This window comes from Kogia breviceps, chromosome 3 (assembly GCF_026419965.1).
Source record: "Kogia breviceps isolate mKogBre1 chromosome 3, mKogBre1 haplotype 1, whole genome shotgun sequence".
Lineage (NCBI taxonomy): Eukaryota > Metazoa > Chordata > Mammalia > Artiodactyla > Physeteridae > Kogia > Kogia breviceps.
The window spans coordinates 177,865,328-177,884,386 of NC_081312.1; the positions used below are offsets into that span (position 1 = coordinate 177,865,328).

General features: G+C 43.1%; 1 protein-coding gene and 1 long non-coding RNA gene across 2 annotated transcripts in view; both read left to right on the plus strand.

Annotated features, from left to right (window-relative positions):
* Positions 1-19,059, plus strand: part of LOC136793868 (uncharacterized) — a 37,803-nt gene continuing 18,744 nt past the window's right edge. The window contains exons 1-2 of the long non-coding RNA XR_010839899.1: positions 1-150; positions 2,256-2,362. This is a non-coding gene — a long non-coding RNA (uncharacterized lncRNA). The remainder of the gene's footprint in view (positions 151-2,255; positions 2,363-19,059) is intronic.
* On the plus strand, positions 13,479-16,329 carry LOC136793737 (uncharacterized). The gene is made up of 4 exons (XM_067027589.1): positions 13,479-13,506; positions 13,989-14,057; positions 14,248-14,888; positions 15,672-16,329. The coding sequence occupies exons 1-4, from the start codon at positions 13,479-13,481 to the stop codon at positions 15,693-15,695; spliced, it is 762 nt and encodes a 253-aa protein (XP_066883690.1). The 3' UTR covers positions 15,696-16,329.

Sequence of the window (19,059 nt, forward strand, 5' to 3'; positions counted from 1 at the left end):
GACAACATGTAAAATTAAATCATGTATTGATACAATACAGAAGAGTTATTGCACGATAGGTCATGAGTAAGTGAAAAATGATACAGTCAAGAGCTATAGGATTACCATGGACCAGTCAGAAAAGGCTTCACAGAGGACATAGAAACAGAGGTAAGTCCTGAAGGGTGGCAAGATTTTCTAGGTGGAAAGGAAGGGGAAATACATTTCAGGGAGACAAAGGAAATAGGTATGGTGAGTTTTTCAAGAGGGCACCTGCCTTTATCTGTGGTTGGTTGGTTGTGTGTCCAAAACTTTTTTCATGCCTTCACTTTTTCTTAAAACCAACTCTAGCCCTTCCCTCTCAGCTAAAAACCTTGCCTCAGTCAAGAGGAACAAGCCAGCAGTGAAGACATGGTTTCCCACCACCAAATGTCTAAATCTGCTGTACCTGTTTCTCTCCTCGCCTGCCTCCCGCTGGGTTGAATTGGGTGGTATTCCTTCAGGTGTGTCTTGGCTTCTGTTCCCGTCAGGGCACTCAGATCACTTCCTTCATCAGTTCTCTCCTCTGCTGTTTCTTCAGCCTCTCCCCTCTGATGGAACCTTTCTTTCTATGCCATTCAGATGCTCTATTTTCATATCGTATAAAGCATAAGAGCAAAACAAAACTCGAAACATCCACATTTCCCCCCATCTACTCTTATTTCTTTACGTTCCATTCAAGACCAAGCCTCTTCAAAGAGTTGTCTGCATATATGGTCTCCACTTTCTTACCTCTCATTTTCTCCCGAGTATGTAAAGTACACTTACAGTTTAAGGAGGAATAATAAACAACCATGTGCCCCACACCTTGCTTTATGCACAGACCATTCCTCATCTCTGACACCCACTGTGGCTCCTCTTTGGTTACTCCTCTCCCTCAGAGGTAACCACTATCCTAAATGTTCTCTTCATCATTCCCTTGTTTGTATTACAATTTTGCACTGTTTAGTTTTGCCTCTTTTTAAATTTATGTAAATGCAATCATACTATGTATATATTCTTCCATGACCTTTTAAAAACTTTAAAATTCATCTATGCAGATGAGTGAAACCATAGTTCATTAATTTTTATTACTGTATAATATTCTATAGTATGAATACCATAATCTACCCATTTGCCAGTTAGTGGACATTTAGATTGACTAATATTTATATGTTCTTGTATCTAATAGGTATACCGTTTTGTAAAATTGTGTTGAAGGCCAGTGAAAATGGACTTCCAAACATTTGTGATTCTTTCTAATGACGTAAAAATAGATTTCATATCTTGGCTGTATTAAAATAAAAATGTATAGTCTGTTTATGATATGAAAACTTATTATCAGTTCTCAGGCTATGGTTATAATTTCTACCTTATTTTTTTTTTTTTTTTTTTTTTTTTTGCGGTATGCGGGCCTCTCACTGTTGTGGCCTCTCCCGTTGCGGAGCACAGGCTCCAGACGCGCAGGCCTAGCAGCCATGGCTCACGGGCTTAGTTGCTCCGCGGCATGTGGGATCTTCCCGGACCAGGGCACGAACCCGTGTCTCCTGCATCGGCAGGCGGACTCCCAACCACTGCGCCACCAGGGAAGCCCTCTACCTTATCTTTGAAATTATTTTACCACGTCAAAAATATAGTGAACTTGTAAGATTTTTGAGAAAAAAGAAAGGAGATTTTAAAATTACATATTAATGAACATTGTAAAATGTTTTTTCATCAAAATAGAGTTTAGAAGGTAATAAATTGTTCTCTTTGAAGTTTTTGTCAGATTTTAATAGCAACTCACTTTCAAAAACAATCACAGCAAATACTGTTTCTCTCAATCCATTAAAAATTGCCATTTTTCAAAATGGAAACTTTGAGATAGATATTCCAGAACTCATAAGAAATGCTAAAATAAGAAAACGATGCTAGGAATCATTTTGAACAGAAGTTAAAAACATTTTTAAACAACAAAAAAACCTCTTCTTGGCAATCTTTAAGGCACAAATATCAATGCACGTTGATGTTTAAATCACTCAATTTTATTTCAGATTAAACTAGGCTTGCTTGTATTCATGGCAACATTAAACTTTCATTTATAACTATATGCCCAGCAATAGGTTTTCTTTTGAAGCCACGTAAAAAAATATGTTTGGGGTATACTTGACAGCACACACCCCAGATTTGCAACCCATGTTGTAGTATATCATTTTATTTAAAATTAGAGAACTTCTAGGTTTTCAATATTTTTTAAAAATATTTATTTATTTATTTAGGCTGTGCCAGCTCTTAGTTGCGGCACGTGGGACCTAGTTCCCCGACCAGGTATCCAACCCAGGCCCCCTGCACTGGGAGCGTGAAGTCTCACCCACTGGCGTGCCAGGTAAGTTCCTCAATATGTTTTGTTTGCAGCACTTACTATCTCATGTTCTCATTGAGTCATTCACTTGCTTTCTGTGCTGCTGCTGGTCTTTTCATCTGACATTTTTGTCCATTTATGACTTACTTTTTTAATGACTTTACTTCCATTTTAGTGGTCCCCAAAAGCAATTAAATGATGTGACCTGGGTATTGTTTCTGGTGCCAACCTCTAAAGTTGATTCTCTGGTTTTCTGGAGATTCTTTGGTCCATTTATTATCTTTTAATAAATTTATTTTAACTTAAGCTTAAACTTGTTCGGAGTAACTTCTGTTATTTGCAATTAACAACCCTGCTTAATACAGTTCTAAGTGATGATCACAGGTAAAATTAGTGAGATTGGCACCAAGTGATATAGAGTAGTTAAACATTTTGTGCTGGGCAAAACTAAGTTAAAGCATTCCGTGGAAATTGACTGGTTATATACAGTTACAGGAAAGAGTATTGTATATTTTATTATTATTTGTAGCTTTGTGTTCTACATTGTTTAATCAGTAAAAGTCTTAATAAACTTATGTATACACACACACACTTTTTTCAGAGAGCCATTTATTACTACCACACCGAATAAATGGCCAACACATGACATTACCTTTCTAAAATCTTAAAATTTTAGAATTGCAAAACATTTAACCCATGGGTTTTGCATAATGGATTGTTAACTTGTTCATTTTAGCACAACACAGTTTCCTAATCTAACAGAAAAGATATGCAAGAAAACAGCATTTCTACTGGATCAAGTGGCCTGGTTAAAATGATTTGACATCCTGGTTTGACAAGATTGGAGATTATTCATATTTGTTTTGAATTTTACAAGGTTCAAATCAAATAGCAGAAGTTTTCAGAAAATAATTTTACTTGCCCTCGATATTACCTTTTTTTTTTTCCCCTGGGATTATCTCTCCAATCTGTTTGAGATTTTAAATATAATTAGCTGACATAATATTTAAACAACTGCCAAATCAACATGGGTCATTACCAGAAAAAACATCATTTCTTGTAAATCCCACATCTGTTTAGGGTTCTTCTCTATTAAAGTAATGTAACTTAATCCTAAAAGATCTGAAAAGCTTATTTATTCACAGTATTCTGTTTACTTTCCAGAAAAAGAGTCAAGTCAAAAGGTACTCCCTTTTCCTTTCAGTGTTGTAGCCTACTATGAAGAAACAGAACGTCTTTCTCTTGAGAAAAGCTGAGTATAATAATATTTTACTGGCAAAAGAAAGAAGGAAAATATTAGTTTAAATTGGGTCAAGAGCATAAAATTTCTACTGGCCAAAAGTCATACCGAAATGAAATGAAGTTTTAAGGAGAAAACAAAGCTAAAATATCCTTTGAAATATGCAGGTCATTCTTATCAAAGAGGAAAAAATACATGTAGGAGGTTTATAACTTTGCAAAAGATTACACATAAATTATTTGATTTTCCCAAGACCTCAGAAAGAGACATAGTGCCTTGATGCAGTCACCAGAGTGAGAAGTCCAGAAATTAAATTTTGTTCAGGTACACAAAGTGGATCAGATTTAGAGATTTCTGTCTTCCGCTCATCACACTTATAGAAGAATTAACATAAACTAAAATGTACACTTATTGATTTATAATGGTTGATATATCTTTCCAGTGACCACATATTTGGTCTTCTCCACCTAACACTCTCCATCTTTTAAGAAGATACCCTGGAGGGCTTGCCTGGTGGCGCAGTGGTTGGCAGTACGTCTGCCGATGCAGGGGACGCGGGTTCGTGCCCCGGTCCGGGAAGATCCCACGTGCCACGGAGCAACTAAGCCCGTGAGCCATGGCCGCTAGGCCTGTGCGTCCGGAGCCTGTGCTCCGCAACGGGAGAGGCCACGGCAGTGAGAGGCCCGCGTACCGCAAAAAAAAAAAAAAAAAAAAAAAAAAAACTTAGGACGCCGCTTTACAGGATTTGATGACAGATTAAATGAGAAGGCATGGAGAAAGATTCAAGTTTGTAAACTAGACGGGTGGTTTTACCATTCACAGAGATCAAGAATATAGCAGGATGAGCAGACTTGGTGGTGAATACAACGGAGAGGAAATGGTGATGGTTTTGCATGCCGAATTCACTAGACACTTAATTTTCACTCTAATTTTCCATCACATCTTGAAATAAACAGTCTCCAAACCCTCTTCAAAGAAGAGAAAGTAAAGTGACTCACTTACTAATGAAAGCATGTGGAGATTTGGAGAACTTTCACCTCCAGACAAATGCATCTCTGTTTCTCCCCTAACACACACCCAAACCTGTCTTATCATGTTCTACTAAACATGCTTCCTAAATCCTGCCCATCTATTTGTCAACATTTTCAAGCTGCAAATCAGAATTCACTTCGTTTAAATTATTCCCTGAGCAACCACCATTCCTATTCATTTTAGCTTTAGCATTTATATGCTCTTCTGTAGTTAACTTGCTAAAATCCCGGCTTTCTTTCTTATAAATATGTATCATTTAAAAAATTTATGATAAAATTCTTTACAAGTTCAAATTCTTTGATATCAGCCAAAGTACCAGTGTATTATTGTCTAAAGGATAAAGTCTTAAGTTAATTGACTTCTTGGTATACTTCATTCTGATAACTGACAATAAATCATAACACAATAAATTACTGAATTTTAAGCTTGTTGGGCAGCCTTCTTTATGTAATGGAAACATTTTGACTTGCAGTCACTTTCTAAGGTACAGAGTATCATAGGATATTTGATTATTTGCAGGTACCTTTTTTTTGTTAAATCTCTAGTTTTTTTTTTTTTTTTTTTGGTCTGTGCCTCTCAGCATGTGGGATCTTAGCTCCCCAACCAGGGATCAACCCGTGCCCCCTGCAGTGGAAGCGCGGAGTCTTAACCACTGGACCGCCAGGGAAGTCCCTGTGGGTACCATTGTTGTTCAGTATCTACTCACAATTTTTTGATTTGTTTTCTAGGCTAAGGTGTCACAGGAAATGGTTTCCCTTTGAAAGGAGTTGTTTTACTTTTTTGGTTATCAAGAAAGATGATAGAAATCTGACAGCTGTCTGAAGGATCCCCATGAAATTTACACTTTAAATAGACATGGAACAGTGCTGTGTCCCCACTTCCCCACCTCAGACTGCTGCCTGCCACATGTCGTGATCTCCACTTTTAATAGTAAGTGACTTAGGCATTAGACGTTTGTTTAACTCTTAAGGAACTTCGGTTTACATTTAAAAGATACTCTCATTACAGTATCAGTGAGTACCTTTCTCATCTGTACAGGCCTCTATTTTTTAATGTTTCTTAATCTTAAAATTGGTATATACTTGTTATGGGATCTGGTAAATTGATGTACGTGAGAAGATTTTTAAGGAATACATCATATTATTCTTAGGGTGACATAAAAAAAAAAAAAAAAAAAAAAAGGACGTCAAAAAACAGGGACTTCTGGGCTTCCCTGGTGGCGCAGTGGTTGAGAGTCCGCCTGCCGATGCAGGGGACGCGGGTTCGTGCCCCGGTCTGGGAGGATCCCACATGCCCTGGAGCGGCTGGGCCCGTGAGCCGTGGCCGCTGAGCCTGAGCGTCCGGAGCCTGTGCCACAACAGTGAGAGGCCCGCGTACCACACACACACACAAAAAAAACAGGGACTTCCCTGATGGTCCAGTGATTAGGACTCCATGCTTTCACTGCCATGGGCCTGGGTTCAGCCCCTTGTTGGGGAATGAAGATTTCACAAGCCGCGTGGTGTGGCAAAAAAAAAAAAAAAAAGATATTCTTAGGGTGCCATTACGAATACTGCCTTAAATTTTGAGAGAACCGAGAAGCACATTGATTTTTTTTTTTTTAGTAGTAGTAGTTTTCTTTTCTGAGAATGATTTAACGTATTCAAGAAAAATCCCTGCAATCCTATTGTTGATTTCCGAAATGAATGCCAGTTTTTGACACTGGAATAGAATGGCACAATATGATCTTAAATGCACACTTTTGTTTCAAACTATGGTTTTTTTTCTTTCAGTAGTTCATGAGTGGTATCTGTTTCTCATAATGTCAGTGATGTGGAATGACCTGGACATTATTTCCAGAAATCGTTTAAATCAGTCTTTGGTTTGATTCCGCACTGATTAATAAAGCCTTGCTCATCTTCTCAGCATCCTTTTTTATCACGAGTAAAAGGATTTAAAAAAAAACTGCAAGAGGATATGCGGAGCAGTGCTTAACTGGGGGGTTTATTAATTATTATGATCCAATCTGGCTGTTTTCTCTTCTTCACAAGGGAAATGAGAAATCTCCTGGTGGTACAATCAGAATGATACTAGAAGCCATATCTTTGCAAAGCCAAAATGATCTATTTAAAACTTAGATACATTGTATCAAGTCCAGAATTAATCTCACTGACACAAAAGAGGAATTCACGATCAATAGTATCATGGACTTTTTTTTAAATAGATCTTTATTGGAGTATAATTGCTTCACAATACTGTGTTAGTTTCTGCTGTACAACAAAGTGAATCAGCTATACATATACATATGTCCCCATATCTCTTCCCTCTTGCGTCTCCCTCCCTCCCTCCCTATCCCACCCCTCTAGGTGGTCACAAAGCACCGAGCCCATCTCCCTGTGCCATGCGGCTGCTTCCCACCAGCCAACTAGTTTACATTTGGTAGTGTATATATGTATCATGGACTTTTGATGAGAGCGTTATGTCAATCATTAGAACTATCATCTCCATTTTGTGTGGGTGGTAAGCTCTAATTCCATAATTTAAAGGTTTTCTTGCATCTTACCATCTTTATAATATCCCAGAGGTGAAAAACTTTTCCCGTGTGCTTTATAGAGGCAGTTCTGAAGCTGGATCACCTGTATCCAGGCCCTGGTTCCAAAACCAGCTTTAAGACACTGGGAAAGTTACTAAATCTTTCTGTGCCTTGGCTGCTCATCTAGAACATATAGATAAAAATACCTGCCTGGTTGGGTTGTGAGAACAACATGAGATAGTACATATGAAGCACCACAATCCTTTGCTTTCTCCAAACACATGACCCTTCCAAAGGCTGAGCCTAAAATAATTTTGTTCCGTAAAATACTGAAATCTCACTATACTTTTCCTTAAAATAGACTTTTTTTTTTTTTTTTTTACCAAACTGCTGTGTTGTATTCCAGCTGAAGCATTTATTTACTGAAGTGCCCAAAGGTCTTTAAAGTAAGTCATATATGTTAGTTTCAATATCCTAGAAATTCACAATGTTTCAGTAGAAGCTATTTTATTTAGGTGGAGAAAAAAAATGACAATTTGTCATTTGCAAGTTTCGGCCAAATCAGTAGACTCTCACTTTGCTTTCCTCCAACTAAAATTAGTTTTTGGCAGCAAGATTCAGGGTTATTAACTCTGAAGCTGCTGGCAGTTTAAGTTTTTATCTATCCAAATTTTTATAGTTCAGGGAACAGAAAAACCCAATTTTTCCTCTTATAAATTTAATCCAATGTGAACACAAATTTTCAAGTTTCCTTCAGGGCTACCGATTCTTCTCGTGTTCAGTTTTTCCATGATGAAGCTCTCCTTCGATGCTAGCGAGCAGGATTAACCCGCAGGGGCATGTGAGGCCACCTGAAAGTGCCTCATTGTCTTTTAGTCTTTCTGGGTCACTCAGTATTTGATTATCCAGACTAACTGCGGGCAAGGAAAGCATGAATAATCAAATTGTACAGACAAGCTCTTGTACCTAATTTTGGCGGACGGCTTCTTCCTTCTTCTCAAACCTTTTTTTCCAAAAGAGCTAACAAGGAAAGTAGAAGCTTTGTTTCCTGTCTTTGCTTGACTTCCTCTTTCCTTTCAAAGAAGTATTTACAAATGACATGATGTCTTCCTCCCAAGTGTCCCCTTCCCAGCCATAAAGAAGTGGCATCAACAATATGCCTAGGGGCGTCCCTGGTGGCGCAGTGGTTGAGAGTCCGCCTGCCGATGCAGGGGACGCGGGTTCGTGCCCCGGTCCGGGAGGATCCCACGTACCGCGGAGCGGCTGGGCCCGTGAGCCGTGGCCGCTGCGCCTGCGCGTCCGGAGCCTGTGCCCCGCAACGGGAGAGGCCGCAACAGTGAGAGCCCCGCGTACCACACACACACACACACACACACACACACACAAAACCAATATGCCTAGGTAGTAATTCCCTGAAAAGGTGGACTTGCATGTCCTAGAACTTTCTGGTATAAAAAGGAAGACAGAACTTAAGCCTGAACTTGGCTTCTGGCTTTTTCTTTTCTTGATCATTTTCCAACAGTCTTAAAGGCTATTTTCTTCTTTCTTCCCATTACAGGATTTTTGGCACCTCAGAAGTAATAATGGAAATAAACATTTAACAGATGGTCCCAGCAGTTTCCCTGACATACACGCATAGTACAAAAGGAAAGCATGTATAATGGGGTTGATTAGATCTTATTTTAATTTATTTTATTTCTCACAGAATATTTTCCTGGTCACATTTTTCATTTTTGTGTTTATGCTTTTTATTTCCGTGGTCCCTTACACACAGTTTCTGAATCATTTCTCAAGGTCCAGACCCTGTTCCTCCCTTTGCCCCCTCTCTGCACCACAGGGGAAGTGTATCAGAGCATCAGCACAAACGGCTTCGCCACAGCAGCTCTGCAGAGGTTCTGCGGGAAAACATCTGCATCTGGTTCTCTCATGAAACCAGAGGTCGGAGGGTGGAAGTAAGCCAAGGAAATATTAGCAACAGGGGGAAGAAAGGCAAGAATTGAGAGAATATACTAAGGGGTTTTCACTGATAAGTGGGAAAAAAAAATCCTAGGGTGAAAATGTCAGCCTCGGACAAGAGAGACAACAAATACGCCTGGGTGAAGCAGTCTGCGCGGTCACATTCCCACAGACTCTGCTGGGTCCCCTCCTGAAAGTCTGAGAGAGGCCACTAAGCTGTCGAAGCGAACAGGGCAGAAGCAGGGGTCTTGAGGGGCTGAGGACAAATCCAGCTCACCTTTCCGCATTAAGACCTATCCTGGTGATCCTCTGAAATGAGACTGTAATTCGCCATTGTGACACCTAGTGGCTGGCAGCGGTTTCTGCATCAGCAATGTACACATTTATAAAATAATGTTATTTTTGATTTATAAAAATGGAAAAAAACTTACCTTAAGCTGCAAGGTCACAGTGTAATCACCCGAGAACAGAGCAGAAAGCCAGTTGTCTTTAATCACTGAGTTGAAAGCTACATTTCTTAGAATTCTTAGATAGAATGTGCAGAAGCAGGTGGTCAGAAATGTCAAATCCTTGGCAAGGCCCATTACGATTTACTGTCTCTCTCGTAGAGGCTAATGAAGTAAGTGAGAAAATGTCCCCTTAGTTTAACAACTTGATAAGAGGAAGGAGACAGAAAGTCAACCCAAATCAAGCCTTCTCACCTGGAAAGTAAAGAGGCAAGTATGCTAAATAAAGGCTAACTTTTGTAGGTCCTGATAGTAGGTGGCCTTGCTTGGGCCTTTCAGATTTTTACTTCTTCGTATCTCCTTGTTTAAGTATTAAATATTCTTATATGTGTGGGATGGCGCACCAATCCTCAGGAATACTCACCTAAGTGGATACGTTTAGACCGATAACGGGCTTAATAAAGTACTGGGGAAAATGAAGTGGGAGGAGTCAAATTTTCATTTAGGTGCTAATTTTCTGTCATCTTCCACTCTCAATGGTAGAGGCAGTGGCTAGCTCCGTGAGACGAGGTGACTGAAGGTTCATAGGACAATCGTAATAATATTAACAATACTATCTTCCTTTTTTTTTTTTTACTGTGCCAAAATTTATTTAACCAATTTTCTATTGTTTTGGACAGTTTAAAATATTTTGATTGTTGCAAATTAATAAGCATCCTTGCACATAATGCTTTGTACCCAGCACTGATACTTTGTTTTAAAAATTATAATGAAATATTTAAAACACATACAATACAGAAATCATTAAAAAAATACTTGTGTACCCAGGACTCTACTCAAGAATTTTTTTAAAACTCAAAGGCTTTTTTAAAAAAAAATACTTATTTAATTTTTTGGCTGCATCAGGTCTTAGTTGAGGCAAACAGGATCTTTTTCATTACGGCCCGCGGTCTGCTCGGGTTTCTCTCTAGTTGTGGCATGCCGGTTTTCTCTCTTTAGTTGTGGCGTACGGGCTGCAGAGCAAGTGGGCTCTGTAGTTTGTGGCACACAGGCTCTCTAGTTGAGGCATGTAAGCTCAATAGCTGTGGCATGCGGGCTTTGTTGCCCCGTGGCACATGGGATCTTAGTTCCCCGACCAGGAATTGAACCCTCATCCCCTGCATTGGAAGGCGTATTCTTTACCTCTGGACCACCAGGGGAGTCCCTACTTAAGAATTTGATCTTTACCAATACAGTTGGAGCCTTCATGCGTTCTTCTCCATCCCATCTCCCTTCTTATCCCAATGGTAACCTTATCCTGAAGTCAGCGTGTAACATTCTCCCACATTCCTTTATACTTTCACTACACGGTGTGTATCTCTAAGCCACACATATATTAACGGGTTAATGTAACTTTCTGATTGCAAATGTAATGCATGCTCATTGTGGAAAGGTTGGCAAGATAATGAGGTACAAACAGAAGTAAAAATACAAACAAAATTGTTGCCCCAAACACAACATTATGAAATAGTAACCATTGTTACTATTTTGATCTATTTTGCTCCTCTTATTACACACTTTACAAAATCAATTGGGTTTAAAACAATTGCTTTAAAATGAATGGGGCTGGGGCTACCCTGGTGGTGCAGTGGTTAAGAACCCGCCTGCCAAAGCAGGGGACATGGGTTCAATCCCTCGTCGGGGAGGGTCCCACATGCCACGGAGCAACTAAGCCCGTGCGCCACAACTACTGAGCCTGCACTCTAGAGTCCGTGAGCCACAACTACTGAGCCTGCACTCTAGAGTCCATGAGCCACAACTACTGAGCCCACTTGCCACAACTACTGAAGCCAACGTGCCTAGAACCCATGCTCCCCAACAAGAGAAGCCACCGCAATGAGAAGCCCGCGCACTGCAACAAAGAGTAGCCCCCGCTCGCCTCATCTAGAGAAGCACGCGCAGCAACGAAGACCCAACACAGCAAAAAATAAATAAGTAAATTTTTTTAAAAAATGAATGGCGATGTTGCATTTACAAGGTGCTTTTGTTTCCTATCTCACTCTGTTCCCCCGCATCCCTGTGAGGTCGGTGATGTACTTTTATCTCCATTTTATAGAGGTGAGGAACAGAGGTCCTGAGAGATGAGTCAATATCTGAAGTTCTCTCGGCTCTCTCAAGTGAAGGAACAAGAACTCACATCTGGATCTTTGGATTCAGAGTCCGGTGGTTTTTCTGTTAAAATATCCTAGTGTCACCACCATTCTCCCTCACTGAGATCCCTAAGAATCAATGATGGCCCTTCCTTCTCTGTCTCCCTGCCCTCTCGTGACCTCTTTTTCGTTTAAGTGCCACCTTTATTTTAAATCAGTTTTGCCTGTGCTCAGAAGTTGAGTGGGGAGAAGAAATACAGTGTAATTTACCTTAGAGGCCACATCTCAAAGAAATGGTCCCGGTTTTCACCTGTTACTGCTGTTACCCAGCTTTCTTCCCAGCTTGCATTCCAAGTAGAGGCACAGCTTTTACATGATGTTATCAGAAAGGTCCACGCTTCCAAAATATGCTTCCATTACTCCTATGTAGTAGACTCTCTCTCCGTGGACATGAGCTCCAGGGAGCAAATAAACTGGCCCAAAAAAGTGGGGGGGATTTCCATTAAGATGGCTCTAGATTTGGTCTAAGTTGGAATGTTAACAAACAGAAGATTCCACAGAAATACTGATGATCAAAAAATTATCTTTTTTTTCTGCAGGGGGGGAGATTTTATTGTATTCCTTTTTGCATGGTTGATAAAAGGACACAGTGAAGTTCTTTTATGTATCTTTTCAGCTGCTCTTTTTTTACTTTCATTGACGACATCTCCAAACATTATGATTCATCTGTCTATTCCTGCAGCACTGCCAGCCTTCTTTTCTATTAGAGAAATTCCAGTCACCAACTAAAGCATCCCTAGCATGGCAGGTGTGAGAAAGACTCTGGAAATTCTTACAGAATAGTTGTTTTCTGGTGGCGTCAGTTTTATTATATTGCTCATACACAGAAGTTGAGGTAGTTACGTCTTTATCCACCATCATCATTATAACACGTGTCAGACAGTACGGCATAACCACCATATTCCCGGTACTGTCTTTAGACTCCTTTGAGGTAAGTGTTATCTCCACTTTTCAGTTGAGGAAACTGAGGCTCAGGGTGGTTAATCAACGAGTCTGAGTTCACCTTGTTAGTAAGAGTCAGGGTCAGAATTTGAATGCAGGTCTGCCTGCAAAGAGTGGTCCGTTTGTGAAGCGCTTCTGTCACGTGCCATGTACAATAAGCTATACAGAGGTTGCAACACCTGCCTGTTACCCCAGGAGTTCCCACTTCAATGCGAAGGAAAAGACACACAGAGAAACAATTGCAGTGCAGACCCAGTGTGTGACTTGTTATTAAGAAGGACCAGAAACATGTCATGTGAGCCTGGGGGAAGATTAACTCATATTTGGGGGAGGGTTAACTCATTTGCGGAAAATTAGGGATTGGAGCGGGGCCTTGAAAAGATCAAACTTCATCAGGTATCACTATGGAGCAGGTCCCATTAAGAGAACATTATAAATGTAAGTCTGGAGTTGGGAGAGTGCGTCGGTGTTTAGATGATTGTTAAGTGGCTACTGCCAGACCCTCTGCCTGACCTCTATCATTCAAGTTTTTAAAAATTTATTTTTTAAGTTAATTTTTATTGGAGTATAGCTGCTTTACAATGTTGCATTAGTTTTTGCTGTACAGCAAAGTGAATCAGCTGTACGTATTCATATATCCCCTCTTTTTCGGATTTCCTTCCCATTTAGGTCACCACAGAGCACTGAGTAGAGGTCCCTGTGCTATGCAGCAGGGTCTCATTAGGTATCTGTTTTATACACAGTAGTGTATATATCTATCATTCAGTTTTAAATAGAGCAGGGATTGGTTCTCACCTTTGACCTAATCCCACCCTGATTAGAAATGACGGAGCCGACCAATGACATCGAAGGCAGGTGGCAGGGAAGAAAGCTGTGGCCGGCAGATTGGGGGAGGGGGGACACGTGGCAGCGACCACCAAGGCTCGGAGACCAACCAGCTGCTCTGAGAAGCCCCTGCCCACTCCCTCCCCACGGCCCAGGCTTCCATTGCCAGCTTCCCCTTCGTAACTTATTTTTCTATTTAAGAGGACACTTGATTGATGTTCATTTTGCCCTTGTGTCTGTACAAAGTATAAAGAAAAATATATATAGCAAACATCATAGCAGCTTTCAACCCCTCCATGAGGGAGGAGCCTTGTCTGTTCTGTTCACTGCCACGCCTCCAGGGCCCAGACCGGAGCCTGGCACACACCGCTTGGCCAAATAAATGTCAACACTTACCGTACGGAGCTCTGTCTGGTGGGAATGGAAGGCTGTGCTGGCTAGTGTTGACATACGGAGAGATGGGGAAAAAGTCCTGGATGAACCGGACATGTTTCACCATTTTGCCTAGGGCAGCCTGGCGCGAGTTTTGTAGGGCTGGAGGTGATAAAACCCTGTTACCAAAACCTGGCTGTCCCAGGTGAGTGGGCATCTAATATATGCAACCCTTTCATCTGCCCAGGCCTCTCTGCCTCCGGAAAGGAGAAGCCAAGGTACTAGAAGGCTGCCGCGTTTAATGCAGAGTGATACCCAGAAGAGAACGTACGGTGACTCGGAGTCTAAAACTGTGCTGTGCAAACAGACGCGGTGCTAGTCCCCCGGGCGAGAAGGACCCCAGACGAGGAGTGCTGGTCTCCGCTCTCAACGTGCTCTCCGACAAAAGGCCAATTCTGGCCTCCGCCAGAATTCAGTCCAGGCTGCTCTGATTTCTCCAGGAGGTCGGCAGCAGAAACACAGTGCTTATGCTCAGCAAGTTAAGGCCTACCGAGGAAAAAGCCTTGAAAGCAAGATCTTTGGGCACAAGGATGTCAGTCTTTGCTGGGGAGCCACCTCCAGGCACCTGCTCTGTCTTCAGGCTCCATGGCAACTGAGCAGCACAGGAAGCTCCCAGGCGCCTGGCCTGTTTGCGGCTGCCAGACGCGCCCAGCTGACGAAAAGAAACCTTATCCCAGGCGCAGCGCTGCGAGCGACGTCGGGGCGCCCCACCCTCCAGCCGCCTTCCCTGCTGGGGGCGGCCCCCTCTCCGTACCCGGGCTCCGGGGGGAGGAGGAGCAGGACCAGGGCGGCAGGCGCAAGGCAGACCCTCGGAGCAGGAGCGAGCGCTGGCCCTCCGCGTGCTCCCCACGCATTTGCAGTTTCACCGAGAAGAGGAAAAGCTTCAGTGCGCTACGAGCTTTGGGAGAGCTCTCCTTCGGCCTTTTGGCTTTTTCCTCGCATTCCTGCTGCGGGTCCTGCTGAGGGGACAGGAGAGGTAACTAAGCCTGCTCTTTTCTTGGCTGTTCTGGAAAGTTTGAGGAAAACCTTGGGGGCTTTGCGCAGCCGCTCCCTGTCTGGGAAGTCTCTTGCAGTTTTTTTCCTTTGTGTGTCCCGCCCCCGCCGCCCCCCACCCCAGTGTGCTGTCCTGTTTCCGGAGGCAGGAATCTGTCTGCAGGCAAGGTCAAGGAGTTAGTTGATCGCACCTCTGGCAGCCGATGACGCAGCGGGCCTGGCCTCATCTGTTAGCAATTGTTGACACGTGGTCCAGAGGAATGCGTCAGGAATAGTGCTCGCCTCGCTCAGGTCGCCCTCAGGCCCGGTCAGAGAAGACAGGGCGTGACTCACATCATGGCGGGAGAGACCCAGCCACTTGGGCTGCAGGGAAACGACAAGAAGAGAAGGGCCGGAAGAGGAGGGCGTCTCTCTCCCCATCCCCCCGCCTTCTGCCCCACCCCAGTCTATTCTATCGCCCGCATCCTGCCACGCACCCTGCGCTGAAGCCAGGCCCCTCCTCCGGCCCCTCATAGGCTCCAGCCCATGGGGGCGTGTCTTGCTCTATATGCACCCAGCTCCTCACGCCTCTGTGCTTTGCACGCCGTTCCCTCTTCCAGCGCCCTTCCTTCAAGTCTACGGTGGTTTGGTCTTGCGCTTCAAAGCCCAATTCAAAAGTTTTCTCTTCGGAAACTTTCGTCTGTTCCCCTTTGCAACCGAGAAGGCCTTTGGGCAAATCCACGTTCTGTAAGGCAATGATTAGATTGTCACAGCTTTTGTATCACAGTTTCAGCAGATTTGGTTTACCTGAGGGCAGGGACTGCCCCTGGTTCATCTTCGGATCCACTTTACCGACCAGCGGCTGGCACACAGCAGACACTCACTAAGTGTTCATGGGCTGATTGTGGATCGAAGCAGACATACCGTGCCAGGGACACAGGACGCTGGCTTAATAGGTGGGTGATTGGAGTCCAAAGTCTGAAATTCTAAAGAGTTTGCCATCCTCAGACCCCTATAAATCTGTTCACTCTTCCCAGAAAGATCCTCACCACGTATCTGGTGGTAGGAGGGGTCCTCTCACGGGTCTCCAAGCGCACGGACTGCCAGTTGCAGGGTACAGCATTAGCGGATTTCCTTGGCCGTCATGTCTGCGCCCTGTCAATAAGAATTTATAAACTACCTACTCAGTGCTCAGCTTTACAACAAATGAAGTGGAGGATCCAAAAGAGGTAAAAGATATAATCTCTGCTCCTATTGACCATAAGGACAGTGTGGCGGAAATGGGAACATATCAATCAACATTGGCCCACCCATGGTTGCTTGGGAGAATCACTAAATGTTTTTAAATAAAGAAAATCCTGCTTCTAATTTCCCTGGATCTTCCTACGTACTCACGTTAGAAACAGCTGGACTGAAAATCAGCGCTTACAGTTACGAGCACCTGCTCTTGAATTTCAGCTCAAATGTGTTATTCACCAGGCAAGGTGGAATCACAGGATGGAAACCCTCGTTTTGGCAGGAGGGAGGGATGAAATGGAGGCAGAGAATTGTCAAGAGATTCTTGGAGTAGTTCCCGCAGGAGATCGCAGAGGCTAGAGGAGGCTGCCACGAAGAGAATAAAATAGAAGTGGGGGACAACACGGCTTTTGTCAACCTCTCCTAAGACTACACACAGCTCTTGAAGGAGGAAGCTGGAATTGTGCCAGGATAAAGAGAGGGTAGCACAGAAATGGAACCCCAAGCAAAACAAGGATTCTTCTATCGCTGAAGGCTGACGTTACATTTTAAAGTATATGTGCTCAGGTTGTGTTTAGACTCTATTTGGCAATATGCAGTTTGTTGGAGGCTAATTTGCTTTGATGTATTGCCTATGCTTCCTGGCATTGGTGATTAGCTCCAGGCATCCAAAGAAACCAAGAGCCACTATTTCCCAGAATTACTTCATCATTAATATTAATTAGTTCATATTTATTATCATTAATTTAATTATTATCATGTCTGGTCTTGAGTTATCCTTATCCTACCGGGCCTGCATCCAACAACAACGATGGACTGAATTTCTAAATAAGAACTTGCATTTTAAAATATTGTTATTGGGGCTTCCCTGGTGGCACAGTGGTTAAGAATCCGCCTGCCAAGGCAGGGGACATGGGTTTGAGCCCTGGTCCGGGAAGATCCCACATGCCACGGAGCAACTAAGCCCATGTGCCACAACTACTGAGCCTGTGCTCTAGAGCCCACGAGCCACAACTACTGAGCCCACGTGCTGCAACTACTGAAGCCCGCGTGCCTAGAGCCCGTGCTCCGCAACAAGAGAAGCTGCCGCAATAAGAAGCCCACGCACTGCAAGGAAGAGCAGCCCCCACTCACCGCAACTAGAGAAAGCCCGTGCGCAGCAACGATGACCCAATGCAGCCAAAAATAAATAAATTTATTTTTTTAAAAAAGTACATTTAAAAAAATTGTTATTGCTTTAAAAAAGTATCAAATCGTTGCAGAAAACACAGGCAATCCATATAAAGATATGTATAAATACATATACCAACATGACTTATAAGCTCATAACCCCAAAATGATTATTATTAACATTTTATTGTCCCCTTTTGGTGCTGTCTTAATGTTTGTGTGTGTATTTTACTTAGTTACTCTTGGCATATGCGTTCTTTTTTTCTTCAAATAAGAATCTCTCTACCCTCTCTTTTTGCCTGGGACTGGGAGTATATGTAGGAGGGGGTGAGGAGGAAACAAATTCCACCAGAAAACTGAACTTTGACCCCCTAGGACTAGACCTCTAGCCCTCAAGTACTCCTAGTTGCTAACCTCTGTCTTCTTAGTCCTGGAGGAACTTTGATTCCTAGGCTCGCTTTTCCTGCCCCTGGTCCCATCCCCCAGTCCCCACTCTGGGGGTCTAAGGGAGTTGGGAGTGAGTAGACTTGGTAGGTAGGGGCTACTGACCTCATGGAGTTAACTCATCAGGATGAGTTAGAACTGATCCTGATGGAGACCTAAACCTCAGACGACCTTTGGCCTGCCCGTGGAGAGATGAATTCTCTGTGACTCCTGAAGATCCTTCAGCATCTCCTTCCTTGGGGTCATCCGGGTGTGTTGGAGCTCAGGGTGGACCAACACAAAACATGCCACAGCAGCATATTGACTATCTTGAAATGAAGTCGCTTGAGAAGCAGCCAATGCAAGAAGGAAAACTGACCTTCCCCTGTCCCTCTGAAAGCAGGATATCAATCTCTCATGTGAAAGGTGCCCTTGCTGCATCTGGAAGTAGAAGGACACCCTTCCTGTCCGGGACAGCAGAGAAGCCGATACAGACAAACGTGGTTACTTTTTTTTTTTTTTGCGGTATGCGGGCCTCTCACTGTTGTGGCCTCTCCCGTTGCAGAGCACAGGCTCCGGACGCGCAGGGCCAGCGGCCATGGCTCACGGGCTTAGTTGCTCCGCGGCATGTGGGATCTTCCCGGACCGGGGCACGAACCCGTGTCTCCTGCATCGGCAGGCGGACTTTCAACCACTGCGCCACCAGGGAAGCCCCGTGGTTACTTTTTAAACTGACTACCCCAAGCCCAAACTCTGTTTAGATTTTTCACTAATCGGGCAGCCAAAACCCGAGTTTCTTGGTCCTGTGAATTCCTCACAAATTTATTGTTCCTTTATCTAAAAAGTATAAAAACTGTCTGCTTTGGCCACTTCTTAGGTCCTGTTTCTATGAGACAGCCATGTACATGAATTAACATTTGTTTCTTTTTCCCTGTGAGTCTGTCTTTGATGTGTCAATTTCATTTTTAGTCCAGACACAAGAACTCAAGAGGAGTAGAGGGGGAAACTTCCTCCTCCCCAACCGATATTTCAGATGGAAGCTCATAGACTCTTAAGGGTTGAAAGGCCTACGTGTAAGGCGTCTTGCCCAATCTGCCATCCAGTATAAGAATCCCCTCTCTAGCATCCTTGCCAGGAAGCACCCAACCTTGGCCAAACATTACCAAGAATAAGGAAATCAGGGTTGTTTATGCCACCGCCGGACACTCCAAAGACCAGACAATTCTGTTTTTATTTTGAGCTAAATTTGATTTGAAATGAGATGAAATTATAGAGAAGGTATTTACTTTATTGTGATTTTTTTTTTTTTTTTGGCTGTGCCACGTGGCATGTGGGATCTGAGTTCC

What these genes read in the sequence shown, in the direction of transcription:
- LOC136793737 (XM_067027589.1), top strand. Translation starts at nt 13,479, where the DNA reads ATGACGGAGCCGACCAATGACATCGAAG. An exon ending in GCCGACCAATGACATCGAAG is followed by an intron (nt 13,507 to 13,988) that starts GCAGGTGGCAGG and finishes CATTTTGCCTAG; the next exon opens with GGCAGCCTGGCGCGAGTTTT. An exon ending in CCAAAACCTGGCTGTCCCAG is followed by an intron (nt 14,058 to 14,247) that starts GTGAGTGGGCAT and finishes CCGGGCGAGAAG; the next exon opens with GACCCCAGACGAGGAGTGCT.